General features: G+C 38.8%; 1 protein-coding gene across 1 annotated transcript in view; it reads right to left on the minus strand.

Moving 5' to 3' along the window:
- LOC126194707 (eukaryotic translation initiation factor 2A) overlaps positions 1–26,310 on the minus strand; it is a 180,383-nt gene that overhangs the window by 35,395 nt on the left and 118,678 nt on the right. The window contains exons 10-11 of the mRNA XM_049932946.1: positions 17,280–17,443; positions 2,135–2,230 (exon numbers count right to left, since the gene is read on the minus strand). Coding sequence (XP_049788903.1) covers positions 2,135–2,230; positions 17,280–17,443 — 260 coding nt within the window. The remainder of the gene's footprint in view (positions 1–2,134; positions 2,231–17,279; positions 17,444–26,310) is intronic.

Raw genomic sequence — 26,310 nt, forward strand, 5'->3', positions numbered from 1 at the left:
GAGGTCACGATACAAAATAAGACCCTGGACCAAATTAAGGCTTTAATGGGGAGTAAACAAGACGGGGATATTACCCAGCTTTACACATGTGAACAACACCCGTGACTGCACAGGGGGTACCAAGGCGAATACGGCTCACGAAACCGAGTCGGCCTATGGTCCTGCCGAGGGAGGGAGGGAGGGAGGGAGGGGGGATAATCGAGAATCATAGGTCGCAGCATCAAATTCATTTCGTACGTGCTTTGAGACTGCTGGGGCTGAGCATCCACCAAATTGAGTTGATTTAACCCGTTTCATTGAGGGTCAGCCTCCCCGATGCCACCCACTCCGATCAGGGGCTCTCCCCATCGGCCCCACCCCGCTGCAACAAGGGCCACCTGGCGGGATGGCCATTGCTGGGAGTCCTAGTGCCCCAGAAAGTATGGGCACCTACTCCTTGGCATATGCGGGGAGGTCATAGCTCAGGCATCAGCAGTATGATCCCTGTGTTGTCAGGCGGCTACCACCAAGAGGGTACTTGACAACCCCAACACGACGGACTGGCTACCGCACTGGATTTAGGGTGGCAAAATGGTCCAGAATTGTCGAAGGCGTGAAGGATGGTCCGGCGCAGGAGACAAGAAGTAGGCAACCTACAAGACTGAGGGGGCTAAGCCCGCCACACGACAATAAGCAGCATGCAAGATCTCAGTGCATGATGGACAAACAAAAAACACCTTATAAGGCATCCTTCCCCAAATGGCACACACTATAAATAGAAATCTGAAAAAGGTGGAGGTCACACCCAAAAGGAGACCATCACAGAAAAGTTGGAGACTCCTTTTAGTCGCCTCTTACGACAGGCAGAAATACCATGGGCCAATTCTAACCCCCGAACCCGCAGGGGGGAACCCTGGTACAACAGCTTAATTTTCATGGTCCCAAGATATTCGTTATATTGAGGTTTGACTGTATTACAACTTTATTCTCACACTTTTTGTATCAACAAAAAACGATGCAAGTAATATACAAAAACATAATTACAATGAGGTGTATAAAACAATTATCTGCAGGAATAAATGAGAAAATGAATGAGGTGCAGGCTGTGACATGTAGATGGGAGGAAGTAAGTAAGGAGCATGTGGAAGTGATCACAAAACAAAGAGGGTTCAAAGGAGCAAAAAATAGTCAATGGTTGGTTAAGATGAAATAGCTGCCAAGTGACATCGTTTAGATAGCAAATTTACATGAGATGACATGTAAAGGTGCACGATAATCACCACAGTTTATGGGATTTTATTCTAAGAATGATTTTACTAATCTTTGCCACCTGAGCAGAATACAGCTTTGATATACTTTCTTCTCATTTGCTTGAATCTGGTTATTTGACGGTGTGGTTTATATAGTGTGACAATCTGCGTGACAATGAGAGGTATTCCGTATTTGTGTTGGAGGAGGTGGTACAGACAGTGTTGCTTAAATAAATCAGGATACAATATGCAATTAGATGACCCATGATGCTCAAATTGCGTCTCCGCCATGAACTACGAGCACATCCTAAGACTTCATACTAGTGGGTAGTGTTCACTGTGACACAATGATGACAGCTCAGGCTTCAGTACCCAGGTAACAACTGGACTGCATTGCCGATATTTAAGCTCATAAATCCTGGTTGACCTATCTTAGCTTTTCTCTGAGGATATAACAGAGGAATGAAAACGCATTCACAATGTCCTGATAGCAATTTTGCCCAAATTTCTGCAATTCTTCACAGTTTCTGAACATTACACTACAGTTATATATCAAGATGTGATGAATTAATTGAATTTTGAGACAATTCATCATTTTTCATTAAGCATGATTGATTATCTGATTTGGGGCAATAATGATTAATCATTACATATCTGACTGAAACAGTCCTTTGGCGAACATGATAGTAGTCTGAAATCAGAATCTATTAAAAAATCATAATATTTGAGCTTAATATTCCATTTTTCCGACCAATATTTCAATGACTGATCTAGTTGTGGTGTCAGGTGACTTTGTCAATCAACATAATATTTTGAAGAAAGATTAGAATTGTCAAGCTGGCTACATTGATCATATTTTATCACAACTGTGAAGGAAACTATGTTAATTTTGATGCTATGCTTACACTCTGGTTTAAGGTTGGTTGGTGGTTCATCTTCATGTAGCCGAAAGTTGCTCTCCCTGCCACGAGCTGATGGCGGTCTGTATACTTGAGTTGAGGCTGCAACAGAATTAAAAACAAATATCACTATTATCACCAACACTATTATCAGTCATTATGTCATGAAATAATTAGTTGGACATCAGGAACCAAGTCAGAGAGATTGTCACAATGTCCTTTGTAGAAAATTAGTAGAAAAATTAGTCTGATCAGTCAACCCTTTCTGTATAATTTGTTTCGTGTACAATGGGCATCATCAGGACATTTTATATTCAAAGAGTAAGTGGTTGAGTGACAGTTGGGAGAGAATGTCACAGAAAGACTATAGAAATGTTTCAATGAAATGTGGGGACCACCTCTGCAATGCTTATTAAGCACAAAAAGTACTGTTGTCTTTGATACAACAGATGTACAGTTCCAACAGTCCACATCATCTTCACACAGGGACATTAATAACAGAAACTGCAAAGAGTAAAAAACTTAAAAACAGATTCCAGTATCTTGGGGTCTGAAATTGCATCTCCCCATTATGCAAGGGAGAGCCAATATGTAAGGGAAAAAAAAAGATCTCATGCATGCATAAATACCCCATGCAAATTAAATTCCACATCTAGGAAGAAGAGACAATGAAAGCTTTCAAATGCTGCTGGTAGATGGAGTAGCTACGCCGCAGCACTTCAAAATACAGTTTCCACATGGAATTGCTGGTCTATATAGGTCGGCAATTGAAGCAAAAACTCTAATTACGTTTTTGCATCTAAAGGAAAAATACCCAGGTGCAATTCTTCAAAATTTTATGGAATGATCGTAATGTCATGGAAACAGGTATGGTTCACCTGCCATGAATTCGAGAAGGCAGTATAGATGTGCAAAACTAGTGAAGGGTGACCAAGCATGTTAACCGCAGCTAACAGTTTGTACTATGTCAATGAGGTGATTCAAGCTGATCATCGCAGTCACGTGAGGCAGACCGCAACATGAACACACCTCCACTAGCAGTGTAATGGATATCGTGTGTGGCACATTCGAATACTCGAAAACTTTGTCACGCTGGGTAAAGCTCCAGACAAGAATAAAGCCATATCAATAGCACTGCTTTCAATTATATTCTATAAAATCTTCATCCATAGCTTGTCATTGGATGGACATTTATTAATTCAGAATGATGTTCATTAAATTATAGTGCATCTCTCATAGTGGGAGGCTCTTAGAGGTTATTCTGTTTTCTCTAGTCTTCCAACTATTGTTAGCATTATCATTTCTGGTGGACTCTCCTATCTGAGCAAATTCCAAGCAGAAAACTGGTATTTCTCTGTTGCACATGGTACAAATGCTGCAGAGAGTATGATAATTGCCAATAAACTGATGACAAAGAGTGTTGCATTGGCAAATGTTTATCTCCCCAAATGACCAACCATAGCTTGGAGATAACTCAGTACACCAAATTATGAAATTATAGCACACTGATCGCTTGGTAAGCCTTTCTTAATAAATTTCACACTCCAAAATATGTATTATCAATATTTCTATTTCATATTCATTACTATCTGCTGTAAGGATTGGTACATCACATCCTATAATAACCTCTTTATTACACCATAGAAATGCATGTAGTGAGAATGCCTACCATTCTCCCTGGCCATGAGGCAGTGGACAATCATCATCCACAGCCAAAAAATCCTAAAATATTTCATGAGTTAATAAAAACAAAATTCTATATATGCAATGAACTACTACTTTCACTTTCTGCCTTTTTTAAAATAATATCTCATTATTTCCTTTATAATAATAAATTTAATCTCATTTATAGCAAGCACTATCTTGGACCAAAATATAAATAATTTAAATGAATATTCAATTCATGGCAAACATATTCATGGTTGACGTTACGTATTAATATCTGAATCACGTATAGTACCCTCCTATCCTTTTAAAACCATTTAATTGTTATCTTATCCTTTTAAGTTATATAATGAGGCTCCAACCTCAACTGCACAACAGTAATATATCGTTAACAGCAAGATGTAGTACGTTTTTTGTAATTAAAGATCATGTCAATTTACTGGTTGTAACGGTAGACAGTAACTTATCAGTAATAACAGATGATGACAATTTATCGGTCATAATCAAAGCTAGCAAATTTTTAATAGTAACAAGAATTTGTAAACTCTCAGTAGTAACAGGTGGTAGCAACATATTAGTGGTGACTGACTGATGACAAAATCTCAATACTGACAGGAACTGGTACATTCTCAGTAATACCAGAGGGGAGCAAGTCCTCAATGGTAACAGAAAACAGTAAGTTCTCAGAAGGAACAGGAGATGAAAATTTATCGGTAGTAAATGAATCTATTAATTTATCAGTATTAACAGAAGAAAGTGGATTCTCTATCAATCTCTATCATGTGTACTAACTTCACCATCACAGAATCCACAATAGCTTCTACTATCTGCAACTGTGGTTCCATTTTATGTGTAAATATTGTAACAGTATCTATATTATTAGCTGTAACTTGTACTAAATTACCTGTTTCCAATAATTGTGTTTCTAACATTTGCTCTTCATTTACTGTAACAGCCTTTACTGAACTAATATTACAAGCACATTCAACATTATTTTCAGTCTGATCTTCCTCTAAATCTAAACTTCATCAAAATCTTGTACCTGTCTCCCCCCCCCCCCTCCCCCAAACGTACTGATCTATTTTGTCCATCCTTCCATTTACGTGAAAACCAAAGTCATACAGTTTATTATCCATTTCATTTATTTGTGTTGATATATTTTAAATTGTCTGTATAATTGCTCCAAAAGTTATACTTTCCTCTATGAGAGCCATTCTATTAATCAACAAATATTAATATGAAAAGTCAGAGAAACTGGCATTCAAAAGTAACTAATAACAAACTATTTGGTTTTATATATAAAATAAGAGAAAGTCAACCACACATGTATAGCAGACTAATGTGTGGCAAATAGACACATGTAACAGAAATAGTGTTCATTAGCTTTTGAGCTCTTTGACTCTTCTTCTGGTAGAAAGTAGGTAGACATTCAAACGTACGCTACCGTGGTGACATTGGTTATTGATTATCAATCACTGAGAGCAGTTGCCTGACTGATGGGTGTGGGGACAGGGTAGGGACAGATACACGAGACAAGAAAGAGCAGCGGGGTAGTGTGAGGCAGGGGGTGGGAAGGACAGATGACTTAGACCACACAACAAAACAAAAGGAGTTCTGAGAAGGTACAGCACAAAGAAGACGACCCACAGAGTTCACTGTTTTCTGTTATGTATGTTTACCATCAGTCAACCATAGGATAGTGGTTGCCTTTCTGTTGTTTTATTTATGTTCCACCCAGGAATTTAAATTATTTAGTTTTGTTTTATTTGTGTATTTCTAAATTCAGTAATTAATTAAATTCCCTGAACAAGTTCTCTCTTTCTAAACTGAAAACTGTTTGGCAGATTTATTTTTTAACTGGGTAGTCACCTAACCACTTCATTCTACCAACTGACAAAATAAATTGCAACTGAGAAATCACTTCACAGTTTGTTGTATCTTAAAGCAACAGAACCCACTGGCTTTTAATACTGTGGACACCGCTGGGATGTTTTATAAGTGTCTGCCACCGGATGGAGGAGAATAGGAAATGAAGAGTGGGAGACAAGGAGAGAAGAGAGCAGGGAGAGGAGTGGGAAAGGGGAGGGAGAAAGCAAGGAGGGAAGAGAGCAGGGAGAGGGGTGGGAAAAGGAAGGGAGAAAGCAAGGAGGGAAGGGGAGTGGGAGAGGGGACGAGGGAGGGAGGGAGGCAGGGAGGGATGGGGAGAGAGGGGGAGAGAGGGGGGGAGAGAGGGGGGGAGAGAGGGGGGGAGAGAGAGAGAGAGAGAGAGAGAGAGAGAGAGAGAGAGAGAGAGAGAAAATATTTGCATCGGGGGGGGGGGGGGGGAGGTGAGAGAGTAGGAGAAACCAGTTTCATTTTGTTTTAGGGTGCAAAAACAACTAGGGTCGTACGGACCCATGTCAAAACTATAGAACGTGAAGACAGAGAGGAGTTAAAAACGACTACAGATCAATCACAATCGAAGGAAGAGAAGATGGATGAAAACAAGGACATGGAGAAAGGTCTATAAAATACACCATAGAGAAACGGAGGACCAGAACTAAAAAATTAATGTCCTTTGACATATTGCTACGACGGATAAAAAGTAAAATGCAGTTGACAGCAGGCACGTCATTTGCGGAAACGCATCTGAGATTTCCGCAGAGAACCATTCATGACATGGGTAGACAAAGTGATGAGATGGTCAACTGCAAAACGGCGCGCTCGAAAGCCACACTGTGCAGTCGTCAGTAAATTCCAAGACTTGAGCCTCCATACCAGCCGGGCATGAATCATACGTTCCATCATCTTGCAAACACAGCTGGTGAGAGAAATAGTGTTGTAGCTAGAAGCAAGATGTTTGTCCTTATTGGGCTTAGGTATGGATACGACAGTTGCTTCACACCAGCGTCTGGGAAACGTGCCCTCCGCGCAGATGCAAGTGTATGTATGAAGGAGAAAGTGCTTGCTTGCAAGAGACAGGTGCTGCAGCACCTGAATGTGAACTTTGTCTGGCCTTGGGGCAATGGATCGGGTTGAAGTGAGAGAATGATATAGCTCCCTCATAGTAAAAGCGACACTGTATCAATTACAATTCTGAGAACAGAAGGGTATGCCCAAGCCTCCTCCACTCATTTCCGATGGGGGAAGGAAGGGTGATAGTGGAAGGAGCTCAAAACTCTGCAAAACAGCGCGCCAAGGTGTCGGAGATAGCAATAGTGTCCATGATGACATTGTCTACTACTGTCAGGCTGGAAATTGGGGAATTGGTCCCAGAGAGCCGGCAGAGGTTCGTGCACTGGGAACACAGAGGTCTGCCAGGCGATGACATTGTGTGGCAACACCAGTGAAGAGGATCTTCGAGTCGGCGAAAGATAAGACCATTTGCCTATGTTTGACTTCTTGGAGACTTCCCTGTTAGCAGAGCAAGACTCAGATGCAGGTTGGTTGGAGGGATGTAAGAAGTCTTCACAAAAGTATTCCTTCTATCCTTTCCGGCCTGCTGGTTGTATAGCTGGTGACTTCGCCCCGTGAGGCAAAAGTTTGGTGGTGAGTTGCACAGGTGAAGGAGGAGACAGGGACACCACCATGACACTGGATGATTTCACAACCGCCGTGCTAAATTTGAGGTCGCATGTCTGCTTGGCCATGTCCTTTGTAGAGTGACAGGTAGCAAGAATAGTACTGTACGTGCCAGATGGTAGAACACAGGGTTTATGACTAGCCAAAAACTTGTGAGCCATCAGGTAAGACAACTTTTCCTTCACCCGATTCTCCTGGACAGCCCACTCATCAAGATACACAGGACAATCGTGTGATGAGGCGGCATAGTGGCAATTGCAGTTGATGCTGCGGAGAGAAGGAGGCGGGCAACTGCTCTCGTGAGCATATCTGTCACAGGTTATAGATTTGGCTGGGTGCCGACAGGATTCTCGAGTGTGGTTGTAACGATGACACTGGTAGCAGCACGTTAGGTTCGTAATATATGGTCTGACTGTGATAACGTCATAACCCACTTTGATATCTGACAGAAGAACCACTCTATCAAAAGTGAGAAAGAGAGTACATATGGGCACTAACGAGGCAACTACTTTTTTCGTCACCCAATGGACTGCTATGACACTCTGATCAGAGAGGTACGTTTAGATTTCTGCCCGTCTGACCATTGAGGCTGCCTAGAGTGAATAACACTACGGGAAGAATTCAGAATTCAATGGGCCTCGACATGAACATGATAGGAGGAGCGAAGCTGCAAGTAGTAGTTGTGCTTGAGAATGAGAATTACTCTCCAAAAGCAAAGTACCATTGTGTAAACAAGAGCAGGATTTCACAGGCGCAGTAACTGCATCAACACCTTTCTGAGTAATAAATGGATTTACCGTTGCGAAGGACTGACCGTCTTCAGTATGGGAAACCATGAGAAACCTCGGTGCAGCTGGGAATTCCATTTACATTTCGTAGTCATTGACTGTGAAGATGATTGGCTCGTTGTTACAAAATCCCCCACGATTGCCAGCATCTTCGACGGCTCGCTCCTTCCAACTGGCAGCCCCTCATTGAAGGGGGCGCACCAGTCTTAGGTGATTGTTTACACACCACAGGTCACACTTTCCAAACACCTGACAGAGGGACCAATCAGCAATTTGGGAAGGTGCAACTCAGGCAATCACCACTTCCTGGACCTGGCTAGTACCAGGGGGTACATGTAAAACCTATTGTCGACCTGGGACTGGGAATTACAAGTTACCATTACAAGTAGACAGTTGGCTACTTGTCATGCCCACATATAATGCTCCACAATAATTTCAGCATAGCCTGTATGTAACATGGTTGCTTTCACAAATGGCACTGCCTTTTACAGTGTAGGAAATGCCTGTGACCGGACTGCGGTAGGAAATGGTGGGTGGATGTATGGGATAGGTCTTGCACCTGGGTCAGCCATAGGGGAATGGCCTATGGGGTGCAGGATTGAAGTAGAGATGAACAAGGATATTCTGTCAGTTGGGTGGGCACATGAATGCTACCTTGGGTGAGGTGGGTACAATTTTAGGAAGGATATCTCTCAGCTTGAACAAGAGCTCAGCATCCAAATTGTATTTAGAAGCTTGATACACCACAGTGATTAGGATGGTGACAGCATTTGATTGTGTTACTCTTATTTTGTCCACTACCAAACTTTAAAAGTGTACATGAGGTTTCTCCTCAAAATGCATGAACCAATCTGCAGAATGACAATCAGCACATTTGGCTAAAGCAGTATCCTCAGCATCAAATTCTTGAACTGCAAAATCAAATGGCACTTGAATCACATTTTTTAGTTTATCAACCTGTACAGGGGTACTGTAACCGGCTGCTTGCCAGGAATATTGAAGCATAGGCCGATACACTGGAGCAAACAGCTGGATATGAATAATAGAGTACATTTTAATTATGAAAATTTCATTTCCTAATTTTTTGTCGAAGTCACTGCAGAGTCCTTATAGAGTCTTTTGTCCTTCTTACGTATATTTCACATTGCCCAAAGAAAAATAAATCCAAAGGCTGTAAGTATTTTATCATTTTTTTGGCAGAGTGATCATGCATTCAATGTTTTTACCAGAAAATGAATCATTTACTATTTTTGTCTCCTTGTGACTACTCCAAGAGCCAAAAAGTAGTACAAACTTCTGGATATTTGTGACATTGACATTAGCAACATTCACAAAAAAGGATTTTAAATGTTCCTTTGGCATTTTCCCCTCATACGCTAGCCTCCAGATCTATTTTTGGTGGAAGATTCAATTCAACACACCTTTCAACCTGACCATCTCAGATTTCTTTCAAATTTGGTGCATTCAATGACCCAGATAAGAGATGGAAAAATATCAATTTGCAGATGCGTATTATAACTGTGAAGAAAGTTACAGGTCTGGAAAGTTTGGAATTTGTGCTAAATTTACATGCGTATGTGACAACATAACTTACTGTAATTCTGGTTCAATTTAGTTACAGCAATGAAAATGGTACCACTGGAAAGCTAACGAATAGACCTTTACATTGATATGCCACATGGCAGGTTTCTGAGAATTTTCATACTAAAGGTAACTGGCCTTGGCCTTTGACATTTAATATCTAAAAACACCCCATTTTCAATTTTTTTTTGAAAAAAATATATTTAATTGCACCAGTATGTTCTATAAATATGGTAAATATCAAGATGGCACACCAAAGGCATCATGCACAAAAAATTATTTTGTCAACTTAAGTACACCATTAACATGCAGTAAGCAGCTACATATCCAGTTAATTAATTAAAATCTCATAGAAAAGTGGATAAACAAGTTACACAAATGCAAAAGTCACATTTATCTTGTTTGCTTGACGTGCATCCTGAGGAGTATGGGACGTGCTGGTTATCGATTCAAACAAACCCTGAACTCAACCACAAGACAACAAGAAGTCATTTCTAATACATTGGGCTGAATATTAACACTGAAATGAACCGAACAGCACACAGCGGAAGAAACGGAAGAGAATACTAAAGCATCTGATAGGAACAGTCAACAGTAGCGACGATGACTAACTTTGGCAATATGGTCAGGTTACTGACTCACCATTTCAGTGGAGTGTGAATGTCAAACACGGCTGAACAAAGGTGTATGATAGGTCTTACTTTGACTGATGCACACTCCAATGAATAGCTACTGGTACGGAGAGACAGTCTTGCTACCACACCGGCAAAATAGAGGAAACAGCACTGATAGAATTTCCGTAACACCTTGAATCAGACACCTCTATAGAGATCCAAAGCCAGTAACCTTATCGAGGCCACATCCACACTAACCATAGAGCATCGGCAACCGTCGCACTACTCGTGATCACTCATCATTCCCAGCCTTCCTGCTCACCCCCAATTGCCCACGCAGCAAGGAACCGCTTCACACAGAACACACAGCGGCCCCTTGGGATCACTAGTCAAGAAAATAAGGCACGTGGCAAGAACTGAAATTAATGCTGCAAGTGACATTAAGAGGCAGAGGAATCAAACTGTGAAGAACGCACAGTTCAGTCGGAGATTTTCTCCATTCAGGGATTAGGTGTTGTGTTGTTCTAATAATCATTATTTCATCCCCATCGACACACAAGTTGCCGCAGTGGCATCAAATCAAAAGAATTGCACCCAGCGAATGGTCTACCCGACGGGAGGCCCTAGTGACATGACATTTACATCTCTTATCTTAATTTTCAATTCAATGTCCTTTCCTTCCAGATTCGTATCTTACTTCAGGGCCGCCACATGGGATGGTTCTGGGTGGCAAAATCATAAACATATTATCCTAATGTAATTTTAGTTTCAATATATTAGTCATTTACTATTCTTCTGTACTTTTTAAATAATGGATTGTATTAGGCTGGTGCATAAGTTCACAGCATTTTTCTTTTGCATGTTGGTATTCCAGTTGCTATGGGTTTATTTATCGACTGTCATTTTTTATTTGTAGTTCACTGTTGTTATTTGCATTTAAATGTTGTCATACTGTCATTTGGAGATAGGGAGTGGAGATGTGGATGGTAAAATATGGAGTGCCAAGTGGAGAATTCAGAACATTTCTGACATATTCTTCTGTTTGTCTTCCATAGACGTGTGACAGCAGTGGAGGCAGCTAGAAACATCTGTGCCATGTATAGGGATAATGCCATTGGGCAGAGCATGGGAATAAAATAGTTTTCTCATTTGCAGGAGGATCGTTTTGACATTAGTGATTCTTCACATTCAGGAAGACCTTTAGGGTTTGACCAAGATTGTTTAAATGCATTAATTCACAATGATCCACATCGTACTCGAGAACTAGAAAATGTGATCATTCCACCATCGTGCAACATTTGCAAGCAATGGGCAAAATCCAAAATTTGGGACTATGGGTAACGAATGCTTTAAGCCAAAATCAAAAATTCTGTGGGTGACCATATGTACATCTCTGTTTGCTGGGCATCAACTGGCTCCTGATCAACACCGACCGTTCCTATCCTGTATTATTACTGGTGATGACAAATCATGTCTTTACGCTAACATAAGGAAAAGAAAGCAATGGATGAGCCCACACAAAGCAGTAACTCCCAGTACAAAGACCTGCATGCATCCACAAGGGATAATGTTATGCATATGGTGGAACAGCGACAGGGTGTGGTGTGCAACGAACTGCTTCCCTGATGAATAACGATCACTGTTGACATTTATTGTCAACAACAGAGACTTTTTGCAGATGTAATCCAAGAACAATAACCAGGAAGACTGCGTTTAGTGATGGTACTCCACAATAACACCTGCCCGCATTCTGCTAGTCTGATGAAAAACAAGAGTTGGTTTGGGAAGTCATTCTGCACCCACCTTATTCACTTGATCTTGCACCCTCAGATTTTCACGTTTTCCGCTCTCTATCGAACAACCTTCAAGGAATTTCCTTTCCAGATGAAAATGTGCTCTGAACATGGCTTGACGAGTTCTTCACTTCAAAACAACATGATTTCTATAGTCGCGGAATCAAAAAGTTACCCCAGTGTTGGCAAACTGGTGTAAACAGTGAAGGAGAATATATTATAGATGACTAACGTCCCTGTTATGTGTATCTTTGTGTTTATTAAACTTATGGAAAAGAGCTACAAACTTATGCACTTACCTAATATAACCATGAACGTATAGATATATACATTTTCAGTGTGGATACACTCTTAACACACTCTAAAATGATCTGCCATTCTAGAAATATCCCCCAGGCCATGGCTAAGCCATGGCTCCGCAATACCCTTTCTTTCAGTAGTACTAGTCCTGCAAGTTTCACAGGAGAACTTCTGTGAAGTTTGGAAGGTAGGAGACGAGGTATTGGCAGAAGTGAAATTATGAGGATAGGTCGTGAGTTGTGCTTGGGTAGCTTAGTTGGTAGAGCACTTGCCCGCGAAAGGCAAAGATCCCGAGTTTTGAGTCTTGTTCCGTCACACAGTTTTAATCTGCCAGGAAGTTTCAGATCTGCCAATATTTTACAATTCATTGTTGACTAATGTTCTTTACTGAAGGATTAACATTGCCTATACTGTGGCTATCTTTAAGCAGTCCACATGGTGTCGTAAACTCCATATTATAATACAACACAAACAAATATTTATGGTAACACATGATATCATATGTATAAAAATGTGCCCCTGCACATTAATTGAAGCTTACTCTCTGTTGTAGCGTTGACATACAACAAGTTTTCTCTTTCACAGATAATAAGGATACACGAGTCATCACACCTCTGACTGAATTTAATTCCGGAAAAATTCTGTACTCTCATGAGCTGGACAGGATTGCAATTCATATTTACACACCAACATTCACTTATTATGGTGTCATATGCAACATAATCTTGACATTGCCTTAAGGTGAAGTAATATGAGAAAAAGAGGATGCTGCTCACTGTTGGCAAGACAGACATTTCAAGTGATCCCAGTTGACAGTGTCCACAGGATATTATAGTCACCGAGGCCCTACTTGGCAAGTAGCTTGTTTTATCTATCCACTCACATTATATTGTCAGAAACTGATTATTTTTGTTGTTATAGGTCACACTAAACCAGACCTATACAAGAATCAAATTAGGGATGATTGGCTACGCTTGTAATGGATGAGGTACACTGGATCGAGCTGAACTTCCAATGCCAAATTCCTGTCATAACCTGCATGAATATTTGACCTGTTATGGGTGAAGCTGGTTAAGAGCTATTCCTTCTTGGGAAAGGAACAACATTTACAAAGATTTTTGAATTTGAGTGCTATCTGCCCCACGTGAATACAACCATCAGTTTGGACCAACCTTTTACACATGCTTGGTCACCCTGATCTTTGCTCATTTTCACATCTGTTGTGTCTTTATCAAATCTGTGGCTCCAACAACATCTGCTTTTGTGACAGCTGACTCGTTCTGTAAACACACACTAGTTCGCAATGAATTGGAACTGGATTATTTTTTTTTATTTTTTTTTTTTTTTAATACCAAGAGCCCCCCCCCCCCCCTCCTCCTCCTACTACTACTATTATTTCTTGTGCCTCTGTCCACATCAGCATAGGGTTAGCACAGTTATGAATGGATTGGGCACAATCAGTTTAAGGGGTGGCCCGATGCCTTTTCTGTCACCATCCTGTTAATCCTGGGATGGAATATGTGTACTCAAACTGTCTGCAGTTAGTGTTATTCAGGTGAAAGCAAGTGAAAGTCTTCCAAATGTTTGGGAATTCTGTAATTGAGGCAGTACTTGGGTACCAGTCTGATATTCATCTAGTGGGATCCAGGATGGCTGGCACAAGAACCCTCATTTTTAATCTATTGAGTGGAGTGATGCACCTCCCAGCTCTGGAAGCAGCAGTTTAACTTGCACAGCTATCCACGAGGGTAAATACTAAGATATTCTTCTAAGGAATATATCTCACCTGGCTTCTACAAGAGGAGTTCTTTACAGATAGTAGGGATGGTCATTTGTGTCAAATGTAATATTTCATTCAAAAGAACTGACAAACTAAAACCTTGTAATATACTGAACAAAACTTTTAATGGTATGCAATAGAATAGTGTTTTCAGGAAAAAAATGTGCAACTATGGCACTTTACTGATTTCCCCGTTCAGAGCACAGGATTTTTCTCACCATACTGGTCACTGTGTTACACCAAATTCTTAAGAAAGAAATCAAGTTGATTTTGCGTAGTGCTTTCAACTTATGTTTTTTTGACTGATTTGTTACACAAAAGAATGTTAATGATCTGCTGGAGTCCAACAGTCTGATAGATAGATAGATAGATAGATACATACATACATACATACATAAATAAATATTTGTTACACAGAGCATGAATACGACACTTTGTAATGATGTGGGACATGTCAGTTTAACATAGCCCTAAGGTTTCTTTACACAATACCATTATTTATTTATTTATTTTTACGATTATTACTTCATCTAAACATTCCTCTATTGAGTAGGATGAACGGTCATACATAAATTCTTCTAATTTGTTTTTAAATGCTGATTGACTCTCTGGTCAGACTTTTAATGCTACTTGGCAAATGAAAAATGACTTTTGTGGCAGCATAATTCATCCCTTTCCATGTCAAAGTCCAATTTAATCCAGAATAGTAATGAGCATCCTTTCTTCTGGTGTTATAGCTACACACTTTGCTATTATTTTTGAACTGGAGCTGTACAAGCGAATATTTGTATTGTAAAGGTACTGTGAATATTCCTACACCCTTGAATAAACGTCTGCAAGGTGATCTTGGGTGGGTTCCAGCTATTATTCTGATTACACACTTTTGTCCAATGAATACTTTTTATCTTAATGACGAATTATTCCAAAATATGATGCCATATGAAAGCAGCAGTGAAAGAAAATAGGCACAGTAGGCTAATTTACTGATATGTTTATTATCAAAATTTACAATAAACTTAATGGCATGAGTATAGTGAACCTAAATGTTTCAGCAGATCATCAATGTGTTTCTTCCAGCTCAACTTCCCATCATTGCACACATCAAGAAATTTTGAATATTCTGTCTTAGCACCAAACTTCAGTTCAAAGTCTATATTTATCACTGGTGTTATGCCATTTATTGTACAGAACTGTATACAGTGTGTTTTCTCAAAATTTAGTGAGAGTCGATTTGCAGAGAACCAATTAATAATTCTCCGAAAGACATTATTTATTCCTCGGCTAATTCTTGTTTGTTGGGTTTCATTACCATACTTGTATCATCAACAAAAAGAACTAGCTTTGCATCTTCATAAATACAGAGTAGAAAGTTGTTAATATAATTGCGAACAATAAGGGACCAAAGACCGAACCCTGTGAAATACCATTCTTGATACCTCCCCAGCTAGAGGACTCTGCTGATTTTTGCAGACTCTCTGTACTGCATTCTTCCAATTAAATATGAATTAAATCATTTGTGAACTGTCCCACTCATCTCACAATACTTACGCTTATCTAGAAGAATTTCATGGTTCACACTGCCAAAAGCCTTTGAGAGGTCACAACAAATCCCAATAGGTGATATTCTGTTATTCAGAGCATTTAATGCTTGATCATTGAAAGCATATACAGCATTTTCTTTTGAAAATGCCTTTCTGAATACCAAATTGACATTTACTTAGTACTTCACTTTTACAAATATGTGAAGCTTATCTTGAATATACTACTTCTTCGAGAATTTTGGATAAAGCTATCAAACGCGAGATTGGGCAGTAGTTGCTAGCATCAGACCTATCACCCTTTTTATACAATGATTTAACAATGACACATTTCAGTCTATCTGGAAAAATGCCCTGTTTCTGTGAGCTACAAGAAATGCAGCTGAGAAGCCTGGTTATCTGTTGGGAAAAAGCCTTTAGTATTCTGTTGAATATGCCATCAATTCCATACAAGCTTTTACTTTTTAGTGACAACGTACTTTAGATCTAGGACAAAAAAGCAGCACAGTCAGAGATAACTTCATATACTTAAATTATTTAATTAAGAGACATACTGCGGGGAAAATATATTGGTGGTCTTATTTCATGATGATCAAACATTAACAGTGATAGGAATCAAGACTCAATCATACCTGAAGGGAGTAAAGTAAAGATGTAAATATATTGAAGTATTTTAAACAAACACATTTGAAGTCAAAGAGTGCAAGAGCACACTTGGCAAGAAGACCAAATACAATTTGTATGGCAAATATATTTTTAATAATATTCTTCACTTTATTTGATGGTTCTTTCCATTAAAAAGCTATAGGTAGTATTAGTAAGCAACCAATCTAGTAATTGTTGGAACTAGAATATAATGCTATAATACAATACGAAGTAACAGTAGTACTAAAATATAAAGGACCATCACAACACAGCAACACAATTTCCATGCACACAATACCATTAAGTGCTAACGATATCAGATAGCTTAAGCTATGGATTAATAGGGAGCTCTAAGAACAAAATTGAAAATACATGGTCAGTTTTAGCAGGTATAAGCTGCAAACTGAACATACTATATCTCTCTTATGAGAGAATAGCACTGTTGGTGATCTACCAGAATCTTGAAATATCATTAACAGCCACTTCCTGAAATTAGCTGAAGAGTAAAATAAAAATTTTGCTGATGAAGTACACAGAAGCAAGTGTTTCAAGACAGTTATGTATTATATAGTTATAGAAAACAAGATAGGATGAAACTGACTGAATTATCAAAAATAAAAAAAAATAATAAAAAATAAAGTGTAAAATCTCTCACATACAACTGGTGTATCAATGCTCACTTCCAGTTGTAAGGGATCTAATCAGTATCACAGATTGCTTATATTAGTTCAAGTAGATACTTTATCACATTTAGAGAGACTTATTTTCGTAACTCGACTGTTGCACCTTTCACTGACAATTCATCATTCTTTCGCTTCCTTATCTTGTTCACAGTTTCTGTATTACCCTTTTCGTAGTTACTACAATTTTTTTTAAGTGTTCTTACCTGGAGTCTGGCTAGGCTGAATTCCTTCTACAGGTTTGTAACTGATTGGAGGTTCCTTAAATACTCCTTGAGGAAACTGCTGCCAGAGGACCTCCCATAATTCTTCTTGTTTGTTCCAAGGGCGTTCATACAACAATGAACCAGTGTAGTGCCATATTTTAAATCTGTGAACATTATTCAGTAATCAAGGGAAGCACTCAAAAACACTATATAACTGTAATAATACCTTAAATAGTACATGCCCTATTTATCCGAGTTGACTATAAGACGAGACCCCCCCCCCCAATATTCTTCATTCGAAAAATACATGGTTGTCTTACATTCAGGGTAAAGCATTGTGTAATAGCTTAATATACGGCTGTCTTACATTCACAGACAGTACTTTGGTAGCTGAGGTCGCACTTATGTTTAATTTGACAATTTGAAAAGGATGGGATGGGGTGTGGTGCCACCAGCCCGGGCCAATGTTGGGAGGGTAGAGGCCAGCAGGCAGCAAATATTTGTCATGCTGCCAACCATCCCATATACCTGGCTTTTTATGAATGTCTACCACATTTGAACTGCAGTTCATCTGAATCTAAATGTAGTTGGAACTGACTGACTTTACAAATGGGCAAATAGTCAGTAATATTACACATTCCTGCAGGAGGCAAATTAATTCTAATATAAATATGTTAACACAGAACATCTGAAATGTGACATAATAAATTAAACATGGTCATCAAAGGTGCTAAAACAACTACTTTTCGACAGCACTATTGTTTTTCAAGGTTGGCAACAAATGCTGAAGTACACTGTTAGCTCAAAGTGATCCCATTTCGGCTGATTCAGCAGATTAACATAATATTGTTACTCAGTTTGTTTAAAGTTGTAAAAACTGCAAATTATAGCAACTGATAATGGATGCAAATCACAGCCACAACAGTTGAGAAATGTGTATCTAAGAGTTTGCAGTCCACAACTGGTTCAATCAGACAATACAAAACTAAGTTTAAGTTTATTGTTAATCATGATGCAAAGGCTACACACACCCGTGCAATGGGAAGAAAATTTGATGTCACAGAAACAAATGCAATGAAACGACACAATTTCAGAGACTTTACTGGTCTCATACAGATATAATTTATGTATACAGACTCAAGCGGCAAGTGAAAATTTGTACCAAGGCCAGGAATCAAACCCAGGTCATCTGCTTACTAGGCAGGTGTATTTGCCACTGAGCACCCTGGCACGCCTCCCTCCTCGATCCAAATCCTCACTGCCACTGCAGTCTACTTTAAGTTCCCCCTTACACACGAACAGTGTGCCAGAGTAATGCATGCAGTTTTGTGAACCGCTGTGCTAATGTAGCCAGTGGCTAATGCACCTGCCTAGTAAGCAGCCTTGGTACAATTTTTTACTCATTTCTTCAGTCTATATACACAAAAACAGAAACAAATGTTTGTATGTAGCTTCAGATGGAGAACGAATTATAGATAACCATTTTTACACACCAAACTTTCAGGGGACCAAATCATGGAAGATTTCACAAAGAGTAGCAGCAGGTTGTTCAGTATATGCAAGAGAATCACAATTAAGGCTTCCCTATTACTTGAGAAATTATCTGAATGAAGTCACCGTAGATAAAGAGGAATTTTCCAACTGCATATGTCGCAGATTCCAAAGCAAGCACAAGCCGGTGTATGACTGCAATGAAGAGGGTGGGGCTTACATTATGATGCAAAACAAACACAAACTTACAGACTTCCCGTAGCTTTAGGCGAGTAACTACTTGCACATCAGCATCACATCAATCCATCAAGAGACACACAGATAGAAACAAAGTGTTGACTTTTTTAGGCAGATGTCAAGATATTTTATGTTAATAAAGCAGTCTCTAAATTCAATTGTCAGAATTCAATAAAAACAAAAATTTCTCAACGAGATGCCTCGTCTCCTCCTCCATTGTCTTATATTCAGGGTTGTCTTGAACATTTCCCCCAGTATCTTGTAAAAGCCTGAACCAAAATTTTCATTTGTGTTTTTCTAAAGTCTCAATGATGCAGCATACTTTCTCTTGAAATCTGGTATCAACAATGAAGCCCTGTTAAGCTTAGAAGTCTTCACAACAGGAGTTATTTTAAACAGATGCATGGACAGTGGAGGGATAATTCCTGGGATTAGCAACTTGTGCTCAGAACAGTGAGCACAATGTATGGTCCATGTGGCAAACATCAAACGGAATTATTTACAGGACACTGTATGATATGGTTGTTTACATTTTGGAGCAAGACATAAACTTATGTACTGCCTCTGTGTTTACACTTTTTTTTTTCTCTCTCGAATAACCCATTTGGAGGGTACGATGAATCAACTTTGGCTACTCTTCATTGTATTAGATTTCTTCAGTTTCCAAATTTCCTTCATCCTTTTAGAGTGTTGTTCCCTTTCTTCTTGAGTCCACTTTCGTCTAGTTATTTTCTTTCTCTCCTGAAATTCTGCCTTTTGAACTGCCTTTCTGAAATGTGTTCTGTTTTCTATTGTGCCTATTGTAACTCCAGCATTTTCAATGTCCTTTTCAGTCTCTATGAACCATGCTGGCTTGGATTTGTAGCTATTGAGTAATGTGAATATCCGCTTGGTTAGTCTGTTGTTATCCATTCTGAATATATGTCCAAAAAACTGTAGTCTCCTCTTCCTCATTACATCAGTTAGTTTCTCCGTTTTCAGATATAGCTCTCTGTTTGGTCTTAACGTGTATTCAGCATTATCGTTTCTTTTAGCTCCCAGTATTTTCCTTAAAATTCTTCTTTCGACCTTCTCTAGTTTCTCAAGATCTCCATTTCTTGTTAGTTTAAGTGTTTCTGCCGCATAGAGAGCTTCAGGTATGGCCACTGTTTGGTAGTGTCTTAATTTCGTGTTCCAGGACAAGGATTTTTTATTATAAACGTTTTTGGTCATATGAAACACTCTTTCCATTTTGTGCACTCTAGTTTCTATAGCTATCTTTTCTTTGGCATTGTATGTAACCCACTCTCCTGGGTATTTAAAGGAATCTGTTTTGTGTATTGTGTTGTTGTCAACTGCAATATTTTGAGGAGCATCACAGATGTTTGTCATAAACTCTGTTTTTTCATAGGATATTTGTAGTTCTACTTTGGCTGCTTGTTTTTGTAGTTCTCTTATTTGTTCTTGGGCATTGTCTAGTGAATCTGTAATCAATGCCATGTCATCTGCGAAGGCTAAACAGTCGACAGTGATCTTGTTTGGATTTCTCCCTAGTTGAAACCCTTTAGTATTGATGGTCTTCCTCCATTCTCGAACTACCTTCTCCAAGACACAATTGAAAAGCAGAGGTGACAGACCATCTCCCTGTCGAACACCTGACTTTATTTCAAACGATTTTGAGAGCTCTCCCCTAAATTTTACTTTCGATTTTGTATTTGTCAAAGTACCTTTAATTATTGCAGTTGTTTTAGCATCGAGTCCCAATTCCTTTAAGATATCAAGCAGTGTATTTCTGTCAATTGAATCATAGGCTTTTTTAAAATCCACAAAAGTAATTACATATTTTAAGTTCCTGATTTTCCTCATTTCTATTATGTTCTTTAAATTTAGTATTAGTTCTGCACATGACCTTCCCTTCCTAAATCCAGCCTGATACTCTCCTAGCTGTTTGTCAAGTATCTCTTCTGCTCTTTTTAAAAGCGCCTTAGACAAGATCTTACAGGTCACTGGTAAGAGGGAGATTCCCCTATAATTGCTAGGATCTGCTTTCTTCCCTTTTTTATGTAGTGGATGTATTAGTGCAGATATCCAGTCTGGTGGTAATCTGTGTGTTGTCCAGATTTCTTTTAGTATTTCTGATAGACACTGTATCCTGTTGTCACTAGAGTACTTCCATAGTTCAGCAACTATATTATCCTCTCCAGGGTTTTTTTTATTTTTAAGCTCTTTTATGATTTCTTTTATTTCTTCTGTGGTTGGCGGCTTGGAGTCTGGTGGTGTTGGGTTTACAATATCGAAATTAAATTTTTCTTTCGGTGGATAACAGTTATGTAGTTCTTCAAAATATTCAGCAAGTATTCTACAGTTCTCTATGCTATTGTATGCAGTTTTCTGCGTTTTTGGGTCCGTGAAAAATAGACTAGGAGGAGAGTATTTCTTTAAGTTACTTTTGAAGGTTTTGTAAAAGTCCCTAGCATTGTTCTGTTTGAAGTTGGAGTCTATTGATGCTAGTTGGTCTTTTATGTATTGAACTTGGATCTTTTTAAGGCCTTTTGAAGCTTGCTTCCGGGCTTCTTTAGGGAGTTCCTATTTTTATCATTTTTGTTGGCATTCCAAATGTTCCAAGCTCGTTGTCTTGTTAGGATTAGTTTGTCACACTCATCATTCCACCAGGCATGTTTCCATTTTTTGGTAAGGAGAATGGTTTCTTCTGCTGTCTGTACTATATCTTTTTGAAGTTGTTCCCATGTTTTAGGTGTTTTCTTTTCCAAAAGTGTCCTGAAATTGTGTTCCTTGGTTAATTTCTGAGTGTCAAACATTTTAGGTTGATATTCGCTCTTTCTTTTATATATTGGTCTAATTTTGAATTTAACGACAGATAGATAATGATCTGAATCTAAACTTGCACTCTTAGCAACTTTTACATTGAGTATCTCTGATGCAGACAGTCTGCTTATAGCAACATGGTCAAGTTGTTTCTCCCCACAGACTGGATTCGGGGATACCCATGTAGTTTGTTTTCTAGGGAGTTTTTTGAAATATGTAGACTTTAGAACTATGTCATGTTCTCTGCATAAACTAATAAGTCTTTCTCCATTTGCATTGGTTCTTTTATGTGCAGGGAATTTGCCTACTATGGATTGGTGATGACGTTCTTTGCCGATTTGAGCATTAAAGTCTCCCAACAATATTATTGTGTTTTTGGATGAAATCTGGTCTAAGGTGTTTGACAGTTCCTGCCAAAAAAATTCTGTTTGTTCTTTTTGTGTTCTGTTTTTCTCATTTGTTGGCGCATGTGAGTTTACAATGGTATACAGTTTGTTTACTGATTTGAAGGTTAATGTTGAAAGCCTTTCATTGACAGATTTAAATTCTACTATCGAGTTTAATATATTTTGGTTTACAATGAATCCTGTTCCAAATTGGGGTACATTCTTCATAACTCTTTTTCCTGGCTTCCCTTTGAAGATTCTGAATCCATCTGAATCAAATGAATGTTCATCAGTATACCTTGTTTCTTGGAGTGCAGTTATCATTATATTTTTCTGTTTTATAAAATTTATTAACGTTTTAAGTTTTCCTGTTTTTAGAAGTGAGTTTACGTTGAACGTTGCCATGTAGTTCAATTTTTGTGTTTAATTTTATTTGTTGCTTGCTTAAAGCAGGTTTAAGGAAGCTCCGACTCATCCTTCGCACATTGCTGTAGGCCCCCAGAATCCGAATGCCTACTTTTAATTTCCTTAGAAATTGGAGATTGGTTACTCCCTGGGGTAAAATCTCTTACAAGGTGCGTATCCATTGTTGATTGTTTGTTGGGTTAGGGGAACAAGTCCCCTAAGGATTCTACTCGAGGTTATTAGCTCCGAGGAATGGTTTTCAGCCGCACCACTGGTGGACAGATGCTGTTTACACATTTATTTACTAGTAACATCAATGGTGCTGAATTGTTGCTGCAATGGATGCAGTTTGAATTGTTTGTCAGAGGAGAAAAAGGTACTTTTCATACTTTTCCATAGTTTTCATTGCCTAAAGGTTAATTACTGCTATCATACTAGTAAAAAGCACTTTGTGTGTTGATTATTATGAAACACACTATAATGAAGGCATAAGTAAAATTGTGGAACTACTTTATGTGACTGTATGGCCATATATTTATGATATATGCATTGGATAATTTTGGTAGTATGAGAGTGTACTACTGATCAGTTTGTTGAAGGTGCACACATTTTCATCAACGTTGCCCTGCAGATAAAATTTATATAAGAAAACCTGCGTCATTTCTTTGCTTCACATTAATCAGTTTTCCAAACCAATGTGCTTTTTCTGCAGTAATCATGAAGTTCCTATGATGCATGAATGATTACCGTATTTACTCGCATATAAGCCGCACTTTTTTCCGGTTTTTGTAATCCAAAAAACCGCTTGCGGCTTAGAATCGGGTGCAAAGTAAGTGGAAGTCCTGAAAAATGTTGTTAGGTGCCGCCACAACTAACTTCTGCCGTCGAATATATGTAGCGCTACACAGGCATGCTTTGCAGGCACAAAGATAAATACTGGCGCCAAAACCTCTGCGGCAGTAAATAAATTAAAAAAAAAAAAGGTTGGAAGACGAGCTTTTTTCTCCGCCCCGAGTTTCGACCACTGCATTTTTATACATTATCCAACGAAGTAAATACAAATTCCGTATTGTTCATCTTCGAATGTAGCAGCATTTCGATGCACTACGAAAAGCCGACTGGCAAGGCTGTTTGGGATGTTTGTCAATATGGCCAACTCTACGTTCTGAATTTTTACTTGCCTGTGAGAAGAGATGGTTGCTAATAGGAACTTTTATGAATTGTGAATCACATGCACTATTCTCTTCATCATAAGAATGATACGAATAGAAACATTTTGCCAAGTATTCTTTCGTGTTTTCTGATGTCTCATTTAAATCCTGTCTGCCTAATAAACTACGAAACTACAGTGAGACAACAGTAAACGCGGAAGAATATACGTATCATGTCGTGTTTATATTCGTATTATTGTTATGGCTAATAGTGATACAGTGAGAAATTAAGCACGGCAATTGACTAGATTTTTAAATCTAATATGACTAATTTCTGTGCAGAATGTAATGTACTAAAGAGGCATCTGCAAAGATTTTCAAATGGATGATGATTAGTGTTTTAGGGCGCACAACAACGTGGTTATCAGCGCCCGTTCAAACGGAGAAAAATTTTCACTAAACTCTCGTTCAGAAAATCTTCTATCATACGCAGTCCATTATTTGGTTCTTGTTGATAATTATCAAAGAAAGCAGCAGTGTAAGTAACAACAAATAACAGTCTCTTGCCATTGTTTTGCTAATGAAACGATTCCTCTCTTTTTTTTTAATTGTTAACTGCGGTAGCGTGCACAAAAGCAAGTCATGCCGCGAGCGGCGACAGGTCGTAAACATTCATTATCAGAATACGACAAACAATGCATGACACAGTACAGTAATGCATTTTCAGCTTAGAGTGACGTAAACACCTATAACAAAGAGAACGGCACTTATCAGATCAAAGAAAAATAAGCAATCAATTCAAACCAGATGAAGCACGTGAAAAAGGAAGGGTGCCCGTATAAATACGGATGGAGCGCCTGACGCATAGCAATGACTACCTGGTAAAGCTTCACTGCTTAGCTTACGACTCGAACCAAACTACTGTAGCTGTATCGTCATTCATTCGACCTAAATTGTGTCTCATATTACAATGGACCAACTTTGTTTCGATTTGGAGGTGCGGCCTAAAACTTTTCTTTCCCCTTGAATTTCAAGTCTCAAATTTCAGGTGCGGCTTAGATTCAGGAAAAATTTTTTTCCTCGATTTCAAGTCTCATTTTTCAGGTGCGGCTGAGATTCGAGTGCGGCTTAGGTTCGAGTAAATACGGTATGTGGAATTAATATTTTTGTTTTCTTAAGGATGAACAAAGATTAATAAGATTGTACCAGAAAGTAAAAACAGAAGATTTCATGTTGAAAAATAATTCAGAGTGAGGTAAATCAATAATTTGCTGTATGTGACAGCTTAAAATTCTAATTTTTTTGAGATACTTTCACTTTGGCATACTACAAAGCCGTTTTGCAATGGAGCCACAGCATAATTCATAAAAAATAGATGAAACAAAGCAATAAAGTATTGTAGAATATGTATAAAAAAATGGTGATTAGACTATTCTTTCTTTTCCTATAACGCACATGTACACAGTAACATTTCTACTGTAATGCTTGCTGCAAACATGTGAAATACCCTTGGAATTTATCTCTTCAAAGGCTTAAGCCAAGATCATACCAGATATCAAATTCAAATTATTACAATACCTATAAGATGCAGGTAGGAAGCCCATTTTACTTTTGAATGGGATCTTTTTGTACTAGTGATGTAATGACACTTATAATCTGAAAGGTGCTTATGGACAACCTTACATCACACCACATCAATGTGACTGTTGCTGTCGATTCATGTGAGTGGCAAAAATTATTTTCTGTCCATACAAATGCTTACTCCATTGATATTCCTACCATATGACTAGGAAATGTTCAATATTAAAACCTTGATATGACAACCCCGACACCATCAGCCAATGACTTGGGGCACATTTCTTGCTGTAGTGACACCCACTCACATTACAAGAGCTAAGCAAATAACCTCTTATTACAGATCCATTTAAAGCCTTCCAGTCTTGCCAACAACTTTAAGAAAGTGGCCTATAACAGAATGATAGCTCATTAGTCTGAGCAGGACTTGTCAACTGCCTTCAGCTGGGTTTCCAAAAAACGATTCTCCACAGCAAAAAATCATGCTAGACTTAGAAATCGCAGATCTAGCAAGTGATCTAGTTACTGGGAAAATTAAAAAATTGAGGTATTAACAGCATCCCTCATGCATTCGAGTCTTAACTTTTTAACGAAAAGCAGACACTCACAGAGTCATACTGTGTCCCAGAAGTGAAATTAACTTCGGAATGGAGGACATAATGTGATGCACGACATCTACCTGGGAACCTTTGTCTATAGCCCTGCGAGTCTTGTGGAGCTGGGTTTCACACAATCATCTTTTTCAAAATCCATGCTGATTGTAGTAGATTTCTAGTCTCCAGAAAAGTCATTATACTCAAACATAATACGTGTTCCAAAATTCTACAACTGATCAACATTAGAGATATAGGTCTATAGTTCTGCACATCTGTACAACGTCCCTTCTTAAAAACGGGGATGACCTGTGCCCTTTTCCAATCCATTGGAACCCTACGCTCTTCTAGAGACCTACGGTACACCGCTACAAGAAGGGGGGCAAGT

The sequence above is a fragment of the Schistocerca nitens genome, chromosome 7 (genome assembly GCF_023898315.1).
Source record: "Schistocerca nitens isolate TAMUIC-IGC-003100 chromosome 7, iqSchNite1.1, whole genome shotgun sequence".
Lineage (NCBI taxonomy): Eukaryota > Metazoa > Arthropoda > Insecta > Orthoptera > Acrididae > Schistocerca > Schistocerca nitens.